Source organism: Typopeltis vanoorti, chromosome 9, assembly GCF_054136105.1.
Source record: "Typopeltis vanoorti isolate ZY-2024b chromosome 9, IOZ_Tvanoo_1.0, whole genome shotgun sequence".
Taxonomy (NCBI): domain Eukaryota; kingdom Metazoa; phylum Arthropoda; class Arachnida; order Uropygi; family Thelyphonidae; genus Typopeltis; species Typopeltis vanoorti.
Window position 1 is genome coordinate 3,196,663 of NC_143557.1, and position 26,529 is coordinate 3,223,191.

The window sequence follows — 26,529 nt, forward strand, 5'->3', positions numbered from 1 at the left end:
CTGCAAAATGGACCACGATTGGGAACAGGATGCAAATATAAAAAGGAGTGTAATCCTGATATTGCAAAAATCTTTGCAATATCAGGAGGGTAATCATCAAATAGTAAATAATAAACTGACAGCGTCAGATAATGGAATATTGGTAAAGAGGGAACAATATCAAAACTGACTAACAAGTCAGACTCTTATATTTGAACATCCTTGATTTGTTTCAGAAAATGTGTTGAATTTTTGATGAAAGATCTGGATTGTCCAGTATGGGCAGTTCACAAACATGACAGAAATTTAGCAATTCTATAAGTGGGAGAGTCAACAATTCATGATGGGTCTTACTGGATAACCATCTATATGAATTGCTGGGAGGCCATATAAACAAGGAGCTCTTCCAAAATGAGTGCGTAACTTGTCCATGGTATTTTGATCCCAACTGACAACTTCATCAAGCAGCTTATTTAATTGTTTAATTTGCGATTTTGATTTCTTGATAGCTGGAGGTATCTTGCAAAAGGCAGTCTACTTTTCTCTCATAGTCAGCCTTATCCATTATCACTACTGCTTTTCCTTTATCGGCTTTTGAAATAGATATTTTGCTATTTTTTCTTAGTGAGGTTAGCGGACAGGTTTCAGCACTCGATAAATTACATGGAGGTAATTTTCTTTTAAAAAGTGAACCAGCAACTTCAATTTGTAGTTTATTAGCATCTTCGCTAGAAAGTCCTGACAGACTGTGTTCGATGTTATGCAAAAAATCGAGGTACAGGATGTGTTTAGGTACTACAACAAAGTCAAGGCCTTTAGCTAATGCACTAGTTTCAGCATCACACAATGGGCATCCAGAAATATTCACAATCCATTTATTCGTAGGAGTGTTGTCAGAGGTAATTTTTTTGTTAAACTACAATTTGAAGTTGCTGCTTCACTGTTTAAAAGCAAATTACCTCCATGTAATTTATCGAGTGCTGAAATCCGTGTGGTAACTTCATTTCATTAAAGTTAATTACTGTGGTTATTGTGTAATTTATTATTTATAGTTATGCCACAGTACCTTTAAAGATTAGAATAATTTCCTTGCAGACAATGAGGGATGATATGATAGAGGTCTAGATGGGTGTTAGGATATTGTCTGATGAAATTTTTTGTTATATGGAAGGCGAGGGAAAAAAACACGTGGACATCAATGAAAATTAAGCTTATGGGGTAAGAGCTAGATTTTTTTTTTTTTTTTTTTTTTTTTTTTTTTTTTTTTCAGAGTGATGATTGAATGGAACAGTTTGCATGTTGATGTGGTGAGTGCATCTAGTGTGAATGAATTTAACAGAAGGTATAACGGCTGGTGTGCATAATGTATGGCCTTCCTTGATGAGTCCTAAACTTCCTGGAGGTCTCAGATAATCACATAATATTAATAATAATAATAAACCTACTAGCTAAACAAAAGTCATGGGAGGACTTTGGCAAGAACATAGAAAATAAATATCAAGAAGGTGGCCAAATATTCTAGAGGTTGTTGAAGAAGCTTAGAAATGGAGGAAAGAGTGCTGTAAAAGGAGTTAGAGATGATAAAGGTGACATGAAAATGGGAGAAAAAGATATCCTTGAAGTATAGAGTGATTACTTTGAAAAATTGCTAAATGAAATAAGCAGTGATAGCATACTAGTAAACAACACTCAACAGGCATACAGTCAGAAATAATATCCATACTTGAAGTAGAAAAAGCCATCAAAGGCTTGAAATGTGGAAAGACAGCAGGATTAGATGATATTCGACCCAGAAATGCTGAAGTATGGTGGTATAAAAGTCTTACAGTGGCTGCACTGCATAGTTCAGACAGAGGGATGAATTCCTGATGATTGGAGTAGAGTTCTCATAGCACCCATATATAAAAAGGGAAATAAAACTGAATGTGAGAATTTCAGAGGTATTTCCCTGCTGAGTGTTCCTGGTAAGATTTATGCAAGTATATTTGAGAAACGGTTGAGAAGAATTGCGGAAGAGAAGCTTGAAGAACAAGCTGGATTCAGGCCAAATAGAGGCAGATGTAAGGATCAGATTTTCACTTTACAACAAATAGTTAAGAAATCATGGGAATATAACAAAGATATGTGTTGTAATTTTGTAGACCTGGAAAAGGCATATGCCAAGGTGCCAAGAGAAAAGCTCTTCAAAACGCTGTAGTTTTATAAGGTGTCAATGGGGCATTATATCAAGCAATACTTAGTCTTTATTTGAGATGTAAGTCAGCAGGTAGAACTGAAGGAAGTACAGAAAGATAGTTGAATGTTGTGTCAGACAAGGATGTACATTATCCCCTCTGTTATTCATTATCTATATGAATCACATTATGAAGGAAATGGGTATTAAAATTGATATCCAAATTAGAGATGTTAATCTCAGCTCTTTGCTTTATGCGGATGATGTTATACTTCTAAATAAATCTGCTACAAGCCTGCAAGATTCCCTGACTAAATTGAATATCTGTTGCAATAGATATGGTATGAAAGTCAGCAATAAAAAGACAAAGACAATGAAAAGAGGTAGAATCATTGAAAATGTCAACTGCGTAGTGAACGGAGAACCTGTGGAACAAGTAAAACATTTCAGCTACTTAGGCACGATTTTTTAGTGAAGATGGTAAATTAAATATGGAAATAGACAACAGAATCAACAAAGCTGGTATGGTAGGAAGTCAATTGAATAAATTCATATGGAATAAGAGAGAAATTAGTTGGAACACTAAATTAACGGTACACAAGACAGTGTTCAAACCAGTTTTAACTTATGGATCTGAGAGCTGGGTCAGAAGTAAAACACTTGACCGGAGACGAGAGACCAGAATCCTGAAAAAGATTAGAGGGGTGAACAGATGGCATCAATGGCAATGTCATATTAAAAAAGAGGATATTAGGAAAGAACTTGACATTTTCAGCATCCAGGAATGCATTAGCAGAGCTAAGCTCAGGTGGTATGGTCACTTAAACAGAATGGGCGAGGAAAAATTAGCAAAACAAGTGTTCTCTGGCAGGAAAACGGCCCAGAGGAAGACTAAGATATAGGTGGATTGATATGGCACAAAGTGCCTTAGAAGACAGAAATATAAGACCTGATAATGTTGGAGTCTTGACAAGTAACAGACTGATTTGGAGGAAAATTGTAGATAGGAAGTTAGTAATGATGTAAATTTTTCATGTAGTACTATCATATCCTGTACACCCATTGATGATGCATGGCAGGAATTGATGATGACAATAAACCTACATAATACATTGGCACCACTGGTGGGCAAGCATTTTTTTCCCTCCACACATCAGTGGTATAAGAACCTACAGCACATCACTATTTGATTCTTTTTATTTGTTTTATTTATTTTTACATCATTTGGAAACCTTGTTCTAGAGATTAAACACTTTCAAGTCACTTCAGTCCTCCAATAAGGGTGATGGTCTCACACCAGGCAATGAAATTAACTTCCCACCTAAAAACTTTCACAGCCTATCAGTTTGAGAGTAGGCTTACCATTTACTCATCCAGCCAGGCTAGCTTATTTCAGTCCCAGTTTAATTTGGCATTCCCTGTACCCCCACCCCAAGATTAGCACAGCTGTTGAATTGTTATTGTCAGTTCTAAGATTTATTGAATGAACAGACCAATGAAGTATGGTAAAATCATCATGTTGCTCCTAGAATCATTTTCAAATAATCTGCCTCTTGTTGCAAGGTGCACTATAAACTGAGTACCTAATAACAGGATGTGCTGCAAAACATGAGGATTATATATTGGATTAGAAACCTTGGTCAGTTCTCCATGTTCCTTACAGGGAGTGAAGGTTCCTCCTAGTATATCTTGCTTTAACCCATAAGTGGTCCCTTATTTTTACTTTGTATTGTAAATAAACAATTTTATATACTTTTAATTCTTAGTCTGATTGCTCTTCTATTTTACAATTAAAGTTGTGGAGTCTATTGTAGTTTCAATGAATCAATTGCTTTTTTAAATAATATTACCCAAGAAACAGGTATTTGCAGAAACATTATGTGGTCAACTTTTATTATATCAAGTTCACTCCCTAAGCTTTAGGGGCTCACTTTGGTGAGTACAGGTGTGGCAAACCCGAGGTACCTGATGCTAGACCATGCCTCACTTCATGTAATATACATCTGTTATATTATCTGTAGACTGGTCCCTCCTCTTCCTCCCTTGCTTCTTTCTTTCTTCTATTAGAGTATTCGAGGGGAATCTTTCCTATTGTGCTGTGTCATTTTGTCTTGTGCTAACAGGACATTATCAAACACTGTAACATGATCAGGCCATCAAAAAATGTTCATACCGCATCGCCCGGGTTACCAAGGGACACGTTCGGGTTTTAGGCACAGGGACCCATTCAAAAAATATGTTACAGTCTCCCTTAGACACCACTCCTCAGCACTCTGCTAGAGGAAACTCCATCAATGGGCCCGCTACCTGTTTGGGGTGTTTAGGGGCAGCACAAAGAAATGGTTCTGCAAAAGGACGGAAATGGCAACGACAATGGCACCAGACTATTGTTTTAGGCAACTGGAACATCTTCTCTCTGACAGGGAAGGAGTTGGAACTGGTCGAGGTGGCCAAGCGCTACCAACTAGACTTAGTCGGTCTTTTTTCGACCAAGAGGAGAGGCTCTGGAACTGTCGACCTGGATAAGGGGTGGAAGCTCTACTACTCTGGAGTGAGCCCGACAATGTCTGCTCAGGCAGGTGTGGGGATATTCACAAGCTCCCAGCTGTCAGACTGTGTTGCTGAGTGGATCCCATTGGGGAGACGGGTATGTGTGTTAAGGCTTCAGATGAAAAACCATGATTTGGCTGTGGTGCAAGCCTATGCACCTAATCTGGAGTCAGAATACTCTGCCTTCCTAGAGGAAGTGGATGCTGTTTTGACAGGGTGGCAGACATGGAATCAGTCCTGCTAATGGGTGACTTCAATGCACATGTTGGAACAGATGACCAGACATGGGGAGGGGGTGTGGTTGGGAGGAACGGCACCCCTGACCTTAATGCAAATGGGGTTGAAATTATTGGACTTCTGTTGTACTAACAGCTTGTTCATAATGAATACCATCTTCCAGCACTGAGAAGTCCATAAGTATCCCTGTTCTAGTGTATACCAGGTATACACTAGAACAAAGGTCTCTGATTGACTTCTTTATAGTCTCAGCAGACCTATTTCCCTCAGTGCTGGACGTTCATGTGAGAAGAGGGGCAGAACTGTCAACTGACCACCACCTTGTTGGCTTCAGAAATCAGATGCTACCATCAACACTGGTAGGCCTAAGCAGCTGTACCGTGTGAAATGGGAGGCATTGGAAAATGAGGCTGTGAGGAAGAATTTTGCAGATGACATTTCCTCCAGGTTCATAGAGATTCCCAACCATACTGCAGATGTTGAGGAGGAGTGGAAGCTGTTCAGAACAGCTGTCACTGCCTCTGCACTCTCATGCTGTGGCAGAAAGCGGCTCGGCATGGCAACGGGCAGTGAGAAAAGGACACATTGGTGGAACCAAGAAGTCCAAAAAACTGTCCGGGCAAAAAAGGAGTCCTACCTAACATGGCTTAGGGTCATGTCACCTGAGATGCGTTTGCAGTATGCTGAGGCACGAAAAGCTGCAGCTGAGGCAGTAAAGACAGCACAGCAGAAGGCTTGGGAATCCTTTGGAGAAAGATTAGACTCATCCTATGCAAATGCAAACGAAGAATTCTTGCAGACCATCCGCCACCTTTGAGGGAGGAAATCGCGCACAGCAAGGGCAATTAAGGGCCTCTGATAGTGCACTTTTAACAACCGAGAAGGATATCCTCCACAGATGGAGGGAATACTTCGAGAGCCTTCTTAACCCAGGTGGCCCAGCAGTTGTGGACATCCAAGAGGTACAGATCGGGGCAATGACTAGTCTCACACCAGAAGAGATCCATTTAGCAATAAAATTGCTAAAGCTGGGCAAGGCTGCTGGCGATGATGAAATTCAGCCCAAAATGCTAAAAGCCTTAAATCAAGACGGTGTTCTCTGGCTGACTCGAGTGCGTCAGGCTGGTTGGATATCTGGGCAAGCACCAAAGCAATGGCAGACAGGCATAATAATACCAGTCTTCAAGAAGGGAGACCAGAAGGATTGTAGTAACCATCATGGCATCTCTCTGCTCAACCTGCCTGGGAAAGTGTATGCTAGGTGCTTGGAAAGATGGTGCAGTAGCATAGTTGAGTCAAAGTTCCAGGAAGAACAATGTGGCTTCTACGTCCTGGTAGAAGCACAACTGACCAAATCTTTACTTTAAGGCAAGTCTTTGAGAAATCTTGATAATATGCCAAGAATGTCTACACATGTTTTGTGGACTTGGAGAAGCCATATGACCAGGTTCCTCAGGATAAGCTTTGGCCAGTAGTACAGGAGTATGGAGTGGATGACTAATTATTAGCTGCCATGAAGTCCCTATATGAATGGCCAGAGTTTTGTGTCAGGGTAAGCAGCACAAAGTCTGAACCTTTCACAGTCTCCATTGGCCTCCGCCAAGGGTGTGTTCTGTCACCCCTCCTTTTCATAATATCTATGGACTGGATTGATAGGCACAGCCAAGGCAGTGAGTGTATCAGAATCGGAAGATGTAGCATTGGACGTCTGCTTTTTGCAGATGATCTAGTTCTGCTTAGCTCTTCCACAGATGACCTCCAGCAGACCCTGGATAAGTTTGTAGCTGTTTGTGCAGATGCCGGAATGAAGATCAGTGTGGCCAAAACTGAAACATTTGTGGTTTCAAGAGAACCATCCCAGTGCACTCTACATGTAAGTGGAGTCCCGATGAGGCAGGCGGAGAAGTTTAAATACCTTGGGTCCATATTCATGAATGATGGAAAATGGGACGTAGAGCTAGATACTCGAATTGGATTAGCAAGCTCAATATTGTGGGAGCTTGGCCGTTCGGTAGTATTGAAGCGGGAGTTAAGCCAGAAGGCAAAGCTGGCTGTCTTCAATACAGTCTATGTCCCCATCCTCACCTATGGTCATGAGAGTTGGGTAATGACCGAAAGAATGCAGACACGAATCCAAGCGGCTGAAATGAGGTTCCTTCTAGGGATTGCGGGGCTGACAAGAACTCAACAGAGTCAGAAGCTCTGCAATTCGGGAAACCCTCAATACCCAACTGCTGCTTCTCCGTGTTGAGAAATCACAGTTACGTAGGTACGGGCACCTGGTCAGAATGCCACAAGAGAGGCTCCCTCAGCAGGCCCTCTTTGCCAAGCCAGAGGGTGGGAGGCCAAGGACTCGCTGGATAGATTATATTCAAAATCTTGGGTGGACACATTTGGGAATCCCACCAGAACACCTGAGCTTGGTGGCAGAGGATCGTGACCATTGGAAGTTCCTCTTGCAGCTGTTGCCTCCACAACCCAATTAGGAAACGTGGGCCTTGAAGATGTATGTATGTTCACTCCCTGTAGTTGTTACCAAAAGGTCTTGACCACAGCACTAATATTTTCAATAAAAGCTGCTATAGGAACTATTTTTTTTTCTATCTATAGATTTTGATATAAATTAACATAATTAAATTATATAAAATTTTTTATAAATAAAATTATGATTCTTATTCAATTTGTATTTTAGGAATTGCAGGTTAGTAAAGATTATTTATATAATAAATTTGTATTATGATGCCAGGTAGTATATTATCAGGTGCAAACATTCGGATAAAGATTAAACCAAGTATATAATTTCTTGGTATCTTTAATTTATAATATAACCAAGTGAAAAGACTTCCAACAACTTTCTCTAATCCAGAGTAATTTAATAATACGGTGTGACACTTTTTGGCAACTCGTATATGAAAATATGACTTCTGCATTACTTCAACCTTGGCATCACTATCTAGGGATAGAACTTTATTGTGAGGCCTGGGATTTTATTCTTCCCATTCTAGTTACACTATTTAATTCCTTTCTCTCGTCAGGACACATACCAAGTGAATTTGTAGCAAGCTATACTGTCCTCATTCCTAAACCTAATAGAGATCACACCTTAATCAGCAACTGGAGATCTATTTCTCTATCTAATACTGACTACAAGATATTTTTCCACATTATCAATTACAGGCTCAAAGTGGGAATGAAATATATAATTAAAAGCACACAGGTGTATGGAGTACCAGGTTGGGCAGTAGAATTTAATCTATTTCTGCTATGTGATCTAATCCGCTTAGTTAACATGAAAAAGCAGTTGATCGCAGTGCTATCAGTAGACCTTACTCAAGCATTCGATAATGTCCAGCATCCCTTTCTAATCCACATTCTCCAGCAAATTGGTGCAGGTAAAAAACTGCTATCTGTTATCAGAGGAGTCTATGCCAATTCAACCACTTGCCTCCTAGTTAATGGGTTCCTGTCAGACCCAGTAAAAATTCAAAAAGGAGTCAAGCAAGGTTGCCATCTCAGTCCACTGCTCTTTGCATTGGTTCTTGAACCTTTCTTATAACAAGCCAACAATACACATGCTGTGCGAGGAATAACAGTTAAATAAGGTATTAGCATATGCTGATGATGTAGTCGGAACTTTGAAGGATAATGATTCCATATCTATATATATATTTGGTATTTTGGAAAAATTCAGCAAAAGCAGCGGATTAATTATTAATGCAGACAAGACAAAATTAAAAGTTTATGGAAAGTGGATTCTCGGAGGCATTCCTTTTGGACTAACCCTAAAGAGAGAACCCCTCATTACACTTGAATTACCTTCTCCACTTACCCAATATTACCAGTCCAAGAATTTATATACAACAACTTGGAAACGTTAGAAGACTGGAAAATAGGGCCACTGTCCTTTTCTTCTAAAGCCATAGTACTCAAAACCATAATCTTTCCTGCTCAGTTGTACATAATAAATATTACAGACATCACAGAAGATGAAGAAAGCAATTATATAGTAAACCTGTACAATTTTTTTTGGTCTAGCCAATACCAAGAAGTTATAAAGGAATTTCTTCAACTATCAACGAAGCAACGAGGATTTGGACTTCTAGTCTTAAAATTCTGCTATTTTAAGCAATACAGCTTCAAAAATCCATAAAATATTGCAAACTAATCACACGTGCAGACCTTCTCTGGTACTACTTGGGTTTCATCTTTCCCTGTTTGGGGTTAATGATTATAAAGGTCCAAAAGCTGAGATTGTTCCTGAATACTACAACACTCTGTGCTTAACTCTAAGACTGCTGAAACACTCCAGAATTGACATTCATTCCATTAAAAAAAGTAAAATTTGGTATAAAGAAATCTTTAATATCTTTTGCTACAAAGTTCCACAGTTGGGTACTGACAACAATATTTTGTTTCATAACTTGCTGAAGTTCCAAGGGCAATAACCTAACAGGAAGGATCATGCTTGGAGAATTGCATATGGCTGCTTTCCAGTCAATACCATAAAAAAAAGGAGGTACTTTAACATCGGAGATCCAATCTGTGACATCTGTTACCAATTGGAAACAGCAGAACATGCATTCTACAGCTGCCCTCTTGCTCTGTGTATTTGGAACAGATTATGTAATGTGTTGGGCATGCCACTATTTATAACAGAACAGGTTATTTTTTACAATACCCACCACCTGTCAGCAATGGGAAGCGAATTTTGATTTTTATAATTAATGAATTAAAATATCATTTATGGAAGGTTAGAAAAAAACATGGATTTGAAAACCAGCAATATGACATTCAAATGCTTTATAATATTGTATTGTGGAAATTTTATTGTTCAGTCAGACGTTTTTTGTATTTAGAAAGAAGCATTCTAGGAGATATCAAATTTATCACTAGATGGTGTAGACCACCCACATTATGCAACATTCATCAGGGAGGGGGAGATAAAATTCTGTCTATTCTTTCTATGAGAAGTTTTTTAAACAGTTCCATTCTTTTAATTCAATGTAGTCTTATAGTCAATTGCAGGGATGACTGGAGAGCAATCCCAGGCAGAGAAAGCCAACTCAAGGCGGTTAACCCAGATGGAGCTAACCACCTGGGTATCAGTAATCTTTGTGCTTTAGTTTCAATTGGTTGTTCATCTATATGAGATTGGTGAAAAAGGAAAACTGATAGCCTTTGGCTATATGATGATATAAAAGAGCTGAGGACTTTTCTCTCTCTCATGCTATCTGTCTGTCTTTTATCTCCTAATACTATCAGGCTCTCTTGCACCCCTATACTAAGTACTCTAGGCCTATGATGAGCAACCCTTTACTTTTTCACCTCAATAAAGGTTGAAACTGGTTGGGTAGTGACCCTTCCCATAATGCATAGCATTATACATGTCCACAAGGAGATGTGCTTTGCATTATGGGATACTAAGGCAAGTGATGCGAAGTCTTAGCTTCCTTATATGAGTTCCCCTGGTCCTGAAAATACTTTAGGTGAAAACTTTGTTTGCTTACACTTGGATAAAGGATTAAACCAAGTATATAATTTCTTGGTATCTTTAATTTATAGTGTATTATGAAAGTTGTAGAAAGTCACTAGCTTTTATTGTGAAACAAAGGTATTTTTCCTCTCCTTCATTTACTAATATAATGAATATTACTTACAGTAATTCCATTACTCCACTCTGTGGCAGTGTTGTTTTGTACAGTAATTTCCATTTGACGTGAAATAACCCCAGATATTGTTCCATATGGTGTCTCTACATTATCAAGAATTGCCCATACCTTAATAAATAAATAAATAAATAAATAAAACTTTTGCGTTCATGGATGCAGTTTACTGGATATTATAACACAATGCATACAAATATATGCATTAACTTAAACATTTTTAGTGATGATGATGAGAAATATGGAAACCATTGTGTAATGATTAAATTTATATAAAATAATTTACTCATGAGCTTTAGAAAAGAAAATAATACACACAGATATTCAATAAGAGTGTTAAGTAGCAGACCTAATACAGGTATATCCTGGTCATATGAGATGTTAGGCTCCAGAGCACTGTTATATGTCAAATTTTGTCGTATAAAGAATAACTGATTTTTTTTTTAAAGATGCATGTAATGATTTAATGACATTTTTAAGCAACCATATATGTGTATAAATTACATAAAGCATTAATTTGCATCATTTATGCAAACAAAAAATTTAGAATAATTTTAGCAAATGATAGTTATTCTGAATAGCTTGGCTTAACCATGCTATTCAAGACGTATATAAAGGTCCAGGTTATCATGGATTCCAAGTGCATATTAAAATTGTAATACCATTCATATTACATTGAAATATATGATGGATACGAAGAGTATGAGGATGCGTATTTGATCCATAATGGCCAGTAAGGTGGTTAAGGGAACAGCCAACTTGTTTGGCTATCGATCTACAACTATTAAAGGTTTCTTCAATTGGTGATAAGATTGAAAGTCACTAGCTTTTACTGGATAACTATTAACTAGTGTAGCACTTGATCTTTGATTTTGATTTGACAGAAGTATACTAAACACTTTCTCAGTGTTTAGTATACTACTGTCACTAAATTTTATATTTTTATCTGAGCCTCCGTAGCTCGGTCGGTATAGACAAAGCCCTTTGGTCGGAAAGACTTGGGTTCGATTTCTGTCAGTGGTATGAGGAACCTTTATCTGGTTTCTTTTGACAGAAGGTGAGCTAGCCAGTCTCATGTGGAAGTGGGGGGTTCACCTGGAAACATGGGTTTTTCTTCCCCTACAACAGGCAAACCAACCCTATGAACATGCACATTTACAGATATAGGACACCCCCATGCCCAGGGTGTCCTATATCTGTATAGCTATATGGCTAACCTTATCCTTGAGTTATGGTTGCAAAGTCCAAGAATACTTGGAAAGGTCGTGGGTGCTTAAGTGCCTGTTAGGACCACTGATAGAATAGAAAAAATCTTTGTATCTAATATAATAGGTTTGAGTTTTGTCTTTTTACTGGAAGCAACAACATGCATACTTTGAATTTTATCTGCCGTTATTAACAACAATAAAATAAAATAATAGTTACAAAAGATTTATGATTCACAGTGAAACACAAAGAGATGTTGTTTCGTGAACTGCTTTAATTGTTGTAAAGCAGTTCACGAAAATTGCTGATTGGTTGATTTACCAGTTTATCATGTTGCTAAAACCAATGCATGAGCAAATGCAACATCACATAAATGGGTGCTGGTCATAACTGAAAAGCATCGTAAGGCAGGTTATTACTATACTATAAATTTGATGGGAGGGCAGCATATTTATGGAATAAAATTGACATCTGTTTATAGGATAGATGCCATAGTTTACAAAAATGACATTAATACCAGTCAGTTGTTATTAATTCTACCGTTAGGAGTACTGGCTCTCTGGAAGATATGAAAGTGGGGGTTCCAAATTTCTTGTGGGAAAAATATACTAGAAAATGCCAGTGTGCATATGTTCATATCACATTTTGGATTAAAAAAAAAAGAAAATAATTGTGAAAATATATTTATTAAATCTTTTACATGTTAAACTTGCAAAGAGTTAAGTTAAACAGCTTTACTTGACTTGTTTTTGAAGTCTTACCTGTTTTTCAGCAAAGCCAGTTTTTATGTCCTCAAAATTTAAATCTTTGTTTTCAATCGATATAACTAGGATATGTTTTATTGCCATGTCCATTCTTTTATTTTGTAGTAATTTACTGAGAATATTTACTTTTAACAAAAATTCATACCAGACTACTAGGCTAAGAATAAATTCAAATGAGTATGTATTCATATACAGAATCTGTTTCCAGTTTAATTGTACTTAGAAGCTGTTTCAAAGAGGCCCTTCAGTGCTTTTGAAAATGGATAGCCCTTACTGCCCTTGTTTCTTTTTTTTTAAATTACCTAACATAATGGAATTCACATTCCTTGTATTTATACTCTGTATCAAGAGCAGGGCTCTGTGTGGTATCCAATCAAAAATTGTTCAACTAGTAATTTATAGAATACTTTGTTTCTTAAGCAAAATTTCAGTCCAGTTTCATCTCAGGAGTGCTCCGAGCAAACTACCCATTAGAGTCCAACAGACATAAACCTCTCTCCCAAGTTTCCTGATCGCTATTTGAACATGTTTTTTTTTTAAAGGAAAAACTCGCAAAAGGCTGTAAATTTACAGTACATCAGTAATCATTCCCAATAAATACTCTTGAACCATAAATGTAATTACAGAGCAAAGATGAATACATGAGTATTCATTCATTGCTCTGTAATTAAATTTTTAGTAGTCAGATGACCCCAAAATGCCAATCACATCATAAAAAACTACAATAATACAAAAGATAACAAAAAAAAATCATAAAAAAATACATCCATATAAATACAAAAAAATCCAACTGCTTCACCAATATTTATCATCTTCACACAACATAAAAGATGTGCACCACCACAAATGCATGCTTCTAAACAAACCTGTTATTTTCTCATTGAACTATACCTGGTAGCCACAGTTATCTGGACTATGCTTTACATGATTCCTTCTGTCATGAAAAGAACAGTATGTGTGCATTCATCAGATCAGACATTCCATATCAGCAATTGGCAGACCTAGAACACTGCTACCAGAACTACTTTGGAAATTATTATTGCATAAGCATCTCTACCAAGCCTAAAGATGCATCCTGGAAGACCTAAACAAAACATCCATACGGTACCTATCATATCTCTCTTTTTAATACATTCACCAACAAAGCACTTGGAACAGGCTCTAGCAACTTATTCCAATCATTTACCACTATTCATGTGAAAAATCAAGTCCTGACACCCTTAATAAAGACATTTTTACATAATGTTCACAGATGATCCTTTGAGCCATCTCCTCCAGCCCAGCCACATACTCTTTTTATATGCATTTTATTGGATGCCATCAGCAGTATTTTTCTCTTACCATCCCATTCTCTCTCTCTATCCTCTCTTAAAATACCATGTTCTTCACATTCTGAGTTAGCTAATCTCATATGGAGATAGCAGATTTTTCCCTTCCAGAAACTCAGGTTTTAAATCCCACAGTAGAATGCATGTTATTTAGCAATATCATATTTTTTAAATTTAGAAACAACCATTTTTATATAACAAAAGGCAAAATTTTAGTTTATTATTTTTATTATATATATGTAAACATTTAAGTAACTGTATAATGTTTTATTCTTTTTTTATTAGTATTTCTTAAGTAATGGTTCATATAAATCAAAGATTTATATGAACCATTATAGCTATACAAAGATTTCATAGAAATCTTTGTATAGCTACATCTTGTTAGACACCATATCATCAAGATATGGTGTCTAACAATAAAATAATAAAAATAATAAACAATAAAAAAATGTATAGCTACATCTTGTTAGACACCATATCATCAAGATACTTATTGGTATCAAGGATTCATTTCAATTTCCTTTTAGTTTTGGAACTAATAAAATAAGTAAATCTGCTAGTGCTTTTTGTTTCCTATAAGGAACATGTGAGGGCTGTTTTCGCCTATCACTTTTGGAGACTGTGAGGGAGTCGAAAACCTAAAAAAAGTATCAAACTTTCTGAATAAATTTTCATGCCATTAAACAACTGTAGCATTGTGCTTTCATTTTCACAACTATATTATATCCCTATACCAGGAAGCAGTACTTGAGAAAAGTTTATATTTTTAAAGAAAGTTGAATATAGCAAATGAGAGAGAACAACTGTTGATTTAGAACAAATTACTTTCTCGAAGTTAGGTTTTTGGAAGAAATATGGTGAAAGGAAAAAAAAAACTAATTATTATTAACATCCGACCAGGCCGGTGTAGCTCAGTGGAAGTGGCGCTCGCATCCTCTGCACTTCATCGCTCGAAGTTAGACTTAAGTTCAAGTCTAGTCGCTGACTGGAGAAACTTTTTCTAAGCCTTTCTTTGACCGGTTCCCGAGTTAGTCGATTTCTGGCACAGGCAAGCGGGTTTTTCATCCCGTAAACTCAAGAAAATCAACCGTAGTACTCTCATTATTTTAGACAGTAACGTATCTTGTTAGGATTAGGTACCAAGAGAGGGCTGCACTTGTTTGCCAGCCTCTTCATCAGTGACTGCTATAATTAGTGATAGACATAGGCCAGCTATCTCTGATTGGCTACCGGTGGAGATTGAACTGCCCATTCAGTCTCCAAAAGCTAGATAGTGTATAAAGGCCTCGGCCTACTCCCTATAAGGAAATAAAAGGCATTAGCTGATTTTTTTTTTATAACATCCGACCTTCATGGAGTCAGAGACTCATCGTTGGGGGGACACACACAAAGCTCATCCAACTGTGGCTTAAACTGATTCAGTATATCTACATTCACAACACACTCAGGCAATGCATTCCACTTACCAACCCCTTCATATAAAGAATCTTCGGCTCACAACCTCCTGATACAGTTTCCAGGGATGGCCTCTTGTTCTACCCCTCTCTCCCGTTTTCTATGAAAAATCTCTTCCAGGTCAACCTGATAACAATCCCTAACTAACTTATACGTCTCAATGATATAACCCCCTCCTCACGAGGCTTTGCAAATTATAGTCTCTCAATCTGTCCTCGTACTACACATTCCAAAGACCACTGGCCACCTATGTGAATCTTTTCTGGACTCTTTCTAACATATCCTCATCGCCATGAAAGCCCAGTGACCAAATCTGTGTACAATAATCCATATGAAACCTGATCAAGGTTTTTGAACAGTGGCATCGCAACCTCTTGATTTCTGCATGTCAGGGTTCTCTGCATCATTGCCATTATCCGATGTGACGTCTTCACAACTTGTGCAATGTGGCTCCTGAATTTCAGGTCCTTGTTAACCACCACTTCCAGATCTCTTATCTCCTTTAAAGTTTCCCACCAAGTGTATACCTTGTATCCCATCATTGCTTACTAAATTTCAAAACCTTACATTTTGCAACATTCATTTGACGGTTCCACTTACCTGCCCATTCATCCAATCTATTCAAGTCCTCCTTCAAAACATCTGCTTGATTCTGCATTGCTCTCCCCAATTTTGCATCATCTGCAAACAGTTGCATATCACCAGTTCAACTCATCCCAATATCATTAATAAACAAATTGAACTACTATGGTCCCAAAACTGACCCTTGCGACACACCACTAGTGACCTTCCTCCTGGATACTGCACCCCATATACAACTTTCTGATACCTATCTGACAGCCAGTCACCAATCCAACTCAAAAGTCTGTTATCCAATCCTGTCCGTTTCAATTTAAGAGCTTGTTGTGTGGTAGCCTATCAAAAGCTTTTGCAAAATCGAAGTACACCACTGTATATTCAACTCCCTTGTTCAAACATTTGTCACCTTCTTATAGTACATAAGTAAGATAGTAAATCATAATCTCCCTTTAATAATCCCATGGTAATAATCACAGAGAATAATGCTATTATCGACCCATTTTTGTATCCTAGTTCTCACCAATCACCACAACCAGATATACAGATTGGCCAGTAATTTGTAGCCACAGCCTTATCACCATGCTTTCACAATTTTATCTCCTTCCCATTTCCTTGAAACCTGTGTTGTTGTAAGAATTATTACACAGGCATGCCAATGCTACTGTGATTTCCCCAGAATGTTCCCTTGAGATGTGCGGTGATATACAGTGTACCCGTTAAGTAATGAGATTGATTTTTTATGGGACAACCCTTTGAATAAAAGTAACAAATCTGTTTATAGTTCTGATCGCTAGAGTTTGTGTTGTAATGAAAGCTGCAACTTTTGAGTCTGATGACGCAGCAGCTTTCATGTGGCAACTGTTGAGGTAAGAGTGAGCGGAGAATGTCAGAAGTTGCATCGTGGAGCAAAGAGCTTGATAAAACTTGACTATAAATCAGGAAAACCTGCTATAGACATGTACTAAGACCTAAAAGTTTACGGTGATGACTAAACCATGCACAGGTGTTCCACTGGTTTTCAACATTTAAAAAGGGGAAGGAGTCCTTGGAGGATGAACCATGCTGTGGATGGCCAGTTTCTGCATGGAGAAATGAAAATGTAGTGAAAGTTAGGGAACTTATTCCCCATGACAAGCGAATAACCACTATGTTATTTGCCTGTCACAGCTTGGTGTTGGTAAGAGAATGATCAGATTAATCTTGAAAGAGATTTGCACAAGAGAAGATTTATTTGAGATTTCTGCTGCACATGTTGAAACACAAAAAGAGAAAGCATCGGTTTGAATGTTGTCAAAATTTCATCCATGCAGTCGATTAAGATCGTGATGTGTTGCAAAGAACTGTCACTGGTGATGAAAGTTGGTGTTTTCAGTTTGATTTGGAAATGAAACACCAGCACATGGAATGTTTTGTCCTCAGCAGAAGGAGAAGCAGAAGCAAAAAAAACATGGATGTTTTTTTGAAATTTATCAAAAAAACAATTATTGTTTTTTTGATAAATTTCAAAACCTTACACTTTACAACATTCAACTGACAGTTCCACAGGAATTATCCACCACGAATTTGTTCTTGAGGACACCAAAGTGGATGGTCAGTATTATTTAGAAGTAGTGAAACTTGTGTATGCTCACATGCAATTTGTCAGGAAAGAACTGTTCCACAACAATTGGTTTCTATTGCACAACAACACAGCCACGCACTCTGTGTTGCCTGTAAAGCAGTTTCTGGCTTTGAAGTTGATCTGTGTGGAACCAGATTTGGCTCCTGCAGACTTTTTCTCTCTTCTCAAAGATAAAGTGTGCCTTGAAAGGTGAACACTTCAGTGACATTGTGGATGTTCATCAATGTCATCAAATCCTGTTGCTTTATTGACATAAACTTTATTTATTTCCTCATGTACCTCCTGTTCACTCACAATTAGGCAATCCTCCCCTATGTCTTCTACACTTAAGTTTCTCATGATTTCACCCTAATGAGGATGAAAACCCCTATAAATTGATCATTGAATACCTCAATAATATCTTATGCAGCAGTTACTATTTTACCTCTTCCATCCATTAAAATCATCCTACCATAATCATTCTTCCTTCTACTTGCCACATATCTTAAAAATCTCTAAGGGTTTTCTTTACCTGATTTCTGCTCATACTGCACTTCTGTTTTTCTTACTAAATGAGTCACTATCCTGGCTTGTTCTTTACTCTTCATATAAGTGATTATTACCATTATTTATCTTGTACTGCCTCCAAAGTGTGTTCTTTTTCTTCTTCTTCCAGATTTCAATGCTTAAGCCAGTCATTCATCCATTTTACACCTACCTTATTCAGCCTTTTGACCTACAGACTACATTCACACGTTGATGCTGTTTAGTATTTCTTTGTCAGTTCCCAAGCATCATTTATTTCCTTAATGCTCAACTCCTAATTCCATGTGACAGCTCCAAGCTGTCTCCTAAGCTTGTCATAATCACCACCCTTGTACTTCCACATATTTCCTTTCTTCACAGAAGTCTGCATATGGCTAGCTACAACCCCAGGTGATCACTCTCACCAAATGGACGAAAGTGTGAAACCCCAATCACAGTTACATCCTCTAATGAAATGATCAGATCTAAAAAACCCTTGATCCTCATGTGCCCTCTGCATGCTGGCTGAGATAATTGTCTCTCAAGAACCGAATTCATTAATTTTCCTTATTCCCAAATGCTCTCTCTTCATTCATATCTATACTGTCATAATTAAAATTATCTATAATAATCACCCTTCTTTTGTTCACCAATCCAAATTGTTTTTACAGTTCTTTATTACCACTCTCCACATTCTCTGGCTTATAGCAACATCCAACTAAATATGTCTTCCTGTCAAACTGCCACTCACAACCATTGCCAGTATTTTCCTCTTTTATGTCTACCTTATGTGGACATAATTCCCCTGCTATCATCATCATCACTGCTCTCTTCACGAAAAACTCTGCACCCTTTCATTTCTATTCCTATTAGGATATCTTCATTCAACCATGTTTCACTTATTCAAAGTTTAATCAGAAAGGAAAAAAGATTGTTAAGAGAAAAGCAAACAGTTTTCCCAAATTATAGGATGAATTTTTTAAAAAGAAATGTGGAAGACACATCAGATGTCTTCACATCTGTGCTACTTCTATAAAAGGCTAATGACTTCACATCAGTTGTAGTATTCCATAATGCAAAGCATACACCCTTGTGTATAATGCTATGCATTATGAGAAGGGCCAATACCTGGACTGATTTTGACATTTCTTGAAGTATGTTAGAATGCAGAGATACCTCTCCAAAACTCTAAATCTCACTGGGTAACCCTAAAGGATCACGACTAAACTCATCAATGGCTCCATTCAGCGACAGGCAAATATGAGCCACCAATCAGAACCTCTCGAAGAAAGCCACTATCAGTGGGAGCCAAACCCAAAATAGATACCAAAGTTGAAGTAATGGAGAAGTCATATTTTCCATGTACAAATAGACAACCTCATTATTAAAATATTTTGGATTAGAGATAGATGTTGAAATTTTTTTTACTTGGTTATACTATAAATTAAAGATACCAAGAAATAATATTATTATTATTTTGTGACACCTCCAAGGAGTCCAAAGACTCATCAAGGGAAGACACCTACTCTACAACTCTGTCTCCATCATCTACACCATAAGTGGCAACAGCAGGCCCACGGCAGGATAAAAACTATATTAAATTATATGTATTATCAATTTAGCTATTAGTTTCGACCACAGATTTTCTGATCAGTATACTAGTTATATTCATTATTTCTGATGAGGGAAACAATTTATATTCTCAACACAGAATCAAAATTGCTTTAAAAAGATTACTCAATTTACAAAATCTACTGCTTCTCTGTGCGAGTTGTAGTAGTGGGAGTGGTAGATTTCTATGTGCTCCAGAGCAACACATCATTGAAAGTCACTTGCTCTGCTCTGGTTACAGTGATCAGTTTCAAGTATTTTATATTGTTCTCCCAGTAGTAAAATGATTTAACAAATATAGTAATTCAATACATATAACTATTGCCTTGAAAAAATGCAGAGTTTATTTTTATTTAAGTTCTGTCTAAAAGTGTGTGGCCCATGATGCTATCACTCATCATATATTGGCCCTCGTATAGAATGAAGTTGGCCACGCCTGATCTACACCAATGTCATCTATTTCTCACCACCACTAGTATTTTTTGTCTGTAAATTGCATGTGTTCTAAGACCGACCTATATGTCTATGGGATTCTTGGTTTAATCCTTTATCCTAGCGTAAGCAAACGTTTGCAAATGAAGTATCTTCATGCCTGGGCTACCTGCATATGGAGGTGTACTTGCATTCTTCTTGTACGAGGTGGTCTGAAAAGTTCTCTGCCTTGACCATTGATGGCAACACTATCGGCAAGATTTTTTTTTTCTAAGTTGGTACATCTCTCATAAGCATCCATGTGATATTGCAAGTCATTCTATCAAGTAGTTTGTTTTATACAGCTGTCTAAAGCAAAAGTGTTGTCTGCATCCCTTGGTTCTTTCTTAGCAAGATTTAGCACATAAAGTTAGTGACATGGTTCCTCAGAGTGCATTAAAGGATCAGTCTGAGACGTAGTTCCAAAGGAATTAATTAGATCTGTAGTGCTTAGTCCAGGTTTGGGAACCATACAAGAAGATCGATCTGCTGGTTGCATGGAATATAGTCTTAATTTTGTCCACAATCATTATTCTAGATGGGGCAAAGTTTGTTATGGAAGAATAGAGCCAGCTGTTTACATTTTCTAACATCATTTTCTGTATTGATGTCTCCTATTGCTGACGTACAATCCAAGATATCGAAAGTCCTTGACTCTTTCTAATGACCTATTGTTGATACGAAGCATGAGGTTTTTTATCCTATTGAGAATACTTTGGACTTTTGGATGTTGATCTGCAGAACCAATAAGTTTAGCTTGTGCCTCTAGTAGACTGAAATGTTTTTGTGTATTTGTTGGTTCTGTATCAATAAGTACAGTGTCATAAGCAAAGCTAAGATCAGTTATTTGCATGGTGTGGGTAGATGTTCTAATGTTAAAACCAAGTTCTTCAACTTTGGTATTACTACATGATAAATGAAAATGTGCAAAGGGAGAAGAGATTTACATCAAAAATAATAATTAAAGATTGAAAATATACTCTGGAAAATATCGTCCAAGAATACCAAGAACAAATAAGGTGCCAGTACATCACCTTGCAGGACTTCCGTTCTTTCTGTTTTAAAGATTACTGTAGCATTGCAATCTGACTGAGATTGCCTATATGATTTTTGAGGGGTAGATCATAGAAGCTGAGTATTTTAAACATTGCTCCTCTATTAATGGAGTCAAAGGCTTTTTTTTTTTTTTTTTTTTTGAAGTCTATAAAAGTTAAAATGAATGGTAGGTTTTTATCATATGAACCTTCTATGATTCTCCTGATGCAGTGCAGCCAGCAAATGGTTCACGCAAAAAGTTAAGCAAGTTTGAGCGGAGTTAGTAGTTGGACGGGATTAAATCGTTCGATGCTGTTGGCACACTCTCCCTCGATAAGTCTTTGGACTCCCTGGAGGCATCACATAATAATAATAATAATATGTTCTATTATACTTCTTTTTTTTTTTTAGAAATCGAGCTTGGTTTTTTTTCCTTCTTAAAAGTGGTTAAATGAGGTTCTATTCTATTGAGGATCATCCTTTTTGTAGATTTTAACTGTGGCTGATAGCAAAGTAATACCTCTGTAGTTATCCATTCTATTAAGAATAGAGACAATAAGGCCTTGTTTTCATCGTTGAGGTATTATTCCAGTGTTTAATGCTTGATTCGTTATGGCAAGGAGATTGCTATATGTTTTATCCAGCATTTTTAAAAGCTTCTGTTTAAAAAACATCAATCTCTGGGGATTTTTCTGCTTTTGTTTGATCTATTGCTATTTTTAGTTCCTTTTCAGTGAAGCTTCATAATTTATTGGTAGAGCGGTGGTTAGATGCAGGTCTGCTAACTGGCTTGAATATTGAGGATATCAGCATTCAGTTTTTCTTGAAAGTAGTTTCTCCGTTCTTTCATCAAGTTTGAATTTACTGATAGCTACCTACTGGTTTTATCATGTGTGACAATATTTCCACTTCTTTTTGTTTTGTAATGACAGATATGGTTTATCATTTGAAAAGTGTTTCTAGTATCTCCAGTTTTCTTATACTTTTCAAGTTCCTCAGAGTATTTATTTATTTGATTTTCCTTGTCTCTCATCATTAGTTCATTGAACTAGTTGTTTAAAATGTCTACTTTATCTTTATTTCATTCCTTTTAAGTGGTAGAGTTTCTTTGCTTTATTTCTTTCATCTATATATTTTTCAGTTTCAGGAGTAATCCATTTTTCCGAGTCTTTTTTTGTTGATGTTTCCAAAAATTTTGTTAAATGTTATGTTTATTACTTCATTAATACTCTTATACTTTTTGTTAACTGGATCTTTAAGAATGTCTTCCATATTGTTTTCTATTGTACTGCAAAAAGATGCTGCAATTTCTAGGTTATTTAGTTTGTTCCAGTTCTATTGTTTCCTTGTAGGCCTGTTATTTTTAGAAGCTTTTAGTGAGAGTTTAATGTGGGCACTGATTATTCTGTGGTTGGAGTTTAGTTCAACAGTATTATATGCTCGACAGTTCTTGACTGATGTGGTCTATTTGGGAATGAGATCCATTTGGATGTTCCCGGGTCCATAGTCTTTCTTTTGGATGGGGAAATTTGGGTGATTATCATGTTATGACTATTGCAGAAGTTCATAAGAGAATGTCCATTGCTATTTGTGGTTTCATGATAAGTATATTGACCCACATTTTTAGTAGTACTGGTAGTGTCTTTGCCAATTTGGGCATTAAAATCACCTACTAATGAGTGTGATGTTGTGGACTGGAATGTTCACGACAGCTTCAGAAAGGTCTTTATAATAGCTGTCTTCATAGTAATTGTATCAGCAGCTGAGGCACAGGTCTGTGTCGAAGTAATTGATATCGTCTCATTTCCTTTCGTAATCATTTAATATCCACATATTGCGTGATTGGCCATAATATGTTTTACTAGTCACCTTAGCCTGCTGGGAATTTATCCAGTGTTTCCCGAGGGGATTTATTTTGGATTTGGATTTTATCCCCTCCCATATAAGAGAGAAAAGTTTTATTTCTCCATATCTGAGCATCTCTGGTCGAATATCCCCAACCCAGCTGTGCTTCCACATTTCAGTTTTTTCGTGGCTTTTTTTCTGGAAGATCTTTATAAAGTGAGGGTGCAAGATGACAGGACACATGATGAGAGGATCAGCAAGGAAAATGTCTGAAAATACTGGATGGAAAATTAGAGGGAAGATCTCCCTGTAGACCAAGAACTTCTTGAGTTGATAATTTAATGAAATAGATTGTTAAAAAGAACTATTATGAGATTAGAAGGATAGCAGAGGATCAGACATTCTAGTGTACCATGATTGTTAACCTTCAAGTAGCTTTTCTAACTTGGAGGTTAGCAATCATGGCAACACCAACTCACTGAGGGAGTTGGTGTTGCCATGGTTAATGGTTATGCAGGAAGAATATGTGCCATCCATATTCTTGGAATTTTTAGACCACCATTATTGTTAAGATTAGGGTGGTTGATAAGAATTTCACACACCTTTTTAAATTTATGCTCATACCATGTTTGGTGTAATGTAAACAATAGGTGCCGTTCCAGTCAATTCTATGTAGAGCAATCAGAACGGTACACAGTAAATAACGGAAAAAACTCACGTAGAAAGATTATTTATTAGTATAATTTTTGCCTGTGTGTCACAGGCATCCTCAGTACATTAAGCTCAAAATTAAACACTAACTGACAATTACAAAAAGCGCCACCTAAGTAACTGGTGTAAGATAACTAAAAAGGTCAATAACTTTCCTAAAAAAAAAAAAAAAAAAAAAAATTATTAGTATAATTTTTCGCCTGTGACACACAAGCGAAAATTATACTAATAAATAATCTTTCTACGTGAGTTTTTTCCGTTATTTATTGTGTACCGATATGTCTACTCACGGTTTACCTCTTTTAAAACTTAGAGCAATCAGAGCACGATCAGAAAGACTAGATTTATGACAGTTATTAAATTTAATTTGCCATTCATGTTCTTTTTTTTTGGATAGGAACTGTGTGTCATGTGTCCTGTTTCACCTATATAAGGCAGATTACAGGTGCAATGAATACCATATAACTCAGAGTGGGCCAATAGAGGAAGTGGATCCTTGGATAAGTGGAGTAAGTTCTTTAATTGTGTAGGAAGTTTAAAAAGTTTAAAGGTAGCATTAAGGTTGTATTTCTGTAGTATTCTGTTTATTTTATCTGACATCCTTTTAAATTTATAGAATGGCTACAGTTTAATTGTAATCTAGTTTATTTTTCTTTTTAAGGGGAGTCTTATGAAGAATTTTGTGGATAGTGTTTTTGCTGTAGCTATTTTCCAGGAAGCCACTGCTGATAACTTTTAATTCATGTTTAAATGCTTGCTCACTGGAGCATATCTTTAAAGTTCTTGTTTTTAGAGAAACTTTGCCATAGTTCTATACAATATATACATGAAAACACAAGGTACAAGTATTATTTATTTAAATATACAGCAATGTGTCCCCGATTAGTGCGTCATTTTTTTTTTCGATATCCAAATTCGATTAGTGTGCCCATATACAGGGTGTTCGGGATAAATTTGACAGTTTCGTAAGGAAAAAGAAAATCTTCTTTGTATCTATTAAATTTAATGAATTGACAAAAAAACATTACAGGCAGAGTTAATTACAATACTATCAACAAGATTTACTCAAAATAACCACCATTAGCATCGATCACAGCTTCAATTCTGCTTCGGAACCTCGAACAAGCTGATGCTACAGTCTCCCTGGGAAGGGCCGCAAAAACTGTTTTAATTTTATCCATTAACTGGGCTTTTGTATTACTGGAAGTGCGATTGGTGTCTTTTTCAACTGCGCCCCATACAAAATAATCCATGGGGTTAAGGTCTGGGGAGTTTGGAGGCCAAACATTTGGACTGGTGAAGTCGTAGAAATTTTCAGACAACCATTTTTGACTTTTCCCAGAGGTGTGGCAAGGGGCCGAATCCTGCTGCCATACATACGGCCTACCATTGGCTACCCTTGTTATCCAGGGCTTGACTACAGTTAGCAACTCCACGAACAAAGCCCGAATTCCAATGCCAGGGTTCTTCAACACCTGTTCCTGCAGATTTGCGAGGAATTCTGCTGTACGAACGCAATCAGATCGTCTGCTAGGGATCTTTCTTCTTGCTACATCCTCGTAGTCACCATTGCAAGTCTCTAGTTCATGCCTGATTGTTTTTACTGTATTCAGGGAGCATTGGGCAGCAGTCGTAATATCCTTATTTTGATGGCGGGCACGAATCATCATGATACAAGTTATTCTCTTCCATGATTCAGGTGGGTTCCAGCTATCCATCCTTTCTGACATCTTGTATATGAATGAAGAAGGGTCCAAACTTTTAAATGAAGAGAAGTGTGTGTTAATACATGTAACTTACGGAAAAATATAATTAATTATAAATATGTCAAATTTATCCCGAACACCCTGTATATCTTAAAAATAAATGTTACAGATTTTAAAAATTTTTGATTTATACATTTTTTATGGCTAACAATTTAAAAAATCTCTCACCAGGATGAAATAATGTAGTTACCGATTTGAAACATTTTACAACGTTATTTTTTAATGGCATAGTGCACTATTTCCATGTACACTACTTTCCAAATTTACCGCCAAAATTTATGTCGTCTGCTTTACATAGCATTTTGCTGATCATATCACGTGCAATTGTTTTCCTTACTTTTTTATTTTAAATTATTTTCCTAACCTTTAATCGTGATTAAAAGAATTAGTGAGCAAAAAATAGAGGTGTGAAAATGATTTGAAAAGTAATCTCATTGGAAGAAAAACTTGAAATAATAAAGAAAAATGAACAAGGCGAGTTCAGAGCAGAGATAGCACAAGAACACAAAAATGGGTGAATCAACTGCTGATACAAAGAGAAAGGTAAGGCTGCTTCAAGTTCGTCATGCATGCACTCAAAATCAAAGTATTATAATGATTGAATTAGAGAGACTTCTTTTTACATGGATCGAAGAATGTAACCAAAAATGGTCCTGCTAAACACTGGCCTTATTAAATCAAAAGCATTGTCTCTTTGTAACCTGGAAAGAAAGGGCTATCAATGATGGAACAGAAGAAGAATTCCATGTTAGTGCTGGGTGATTTGAGCGTTTCAAAAAGAGAAATAGCCTACATAATGTTCAAATCACAGGAGAAGCTACAAATACAGATAAGGAGATATCCAGAGATTGTGTAAGAAGCAGACTATTGTGATCAACAAATATTTAATGTTGATGAAACTGGCCTTTTTTTGGAAGCAAATGCCTTCCAAGACTTTTCTAGCCAAATCAAAGAAATCTCAGCCTGGTTATAAAGTCGCCAAGTCGAATGAAATTACTGCTAGCAATATGCGAGCCGTTTGGAAGCACATT

The 26,529-nt window shown here is 36.8% G+C and overlaps 1 protein-coding gene and 1 long non-coding RNA gene across 3 annotated transcripts in view; one reads left to right on the forward strand and one right to left on the reverse strand.

The window, feature by feature from the left end:
- LOC150102848 (uncharacterized) overlaps positions 1-24,713 on the forward strand; it is a 219,378-nt gene extending 194,665 nt beyond the window's left edge. The window contains exons 2-3 of the long non-coding RNA XR_016548867.1: positions 24,130-24,241; positions 24,394-24,713. This is a non-coding gene — a long non-coding RNA (uncharacterized LOC150102848). The remainder of the gene's footprint in view (positions 1-24,129; positions 24,242-24,393) is intronic.
- Positions 1-26,529, reverse strand: part of Pex23 (tectonin beta-propeller repeat-containing peroxin 23) — a 693,418-nt gene that overhangs the window by 45,523 nt on the left and 621,366 nt on the right. For both annotated transcript variants that reach the window (XM_090398408.1, XM_090398409.1), the window contains exon 20: positions 10,597-10,716. In XM_090398408.1, the coding sequence (XP_090254534.1) occupies positions 10,597-10,716 (120 nt within the window). The remainder of the gene's footprint in view (positions 1-10,596; positions 10,717-26,529) is intronic.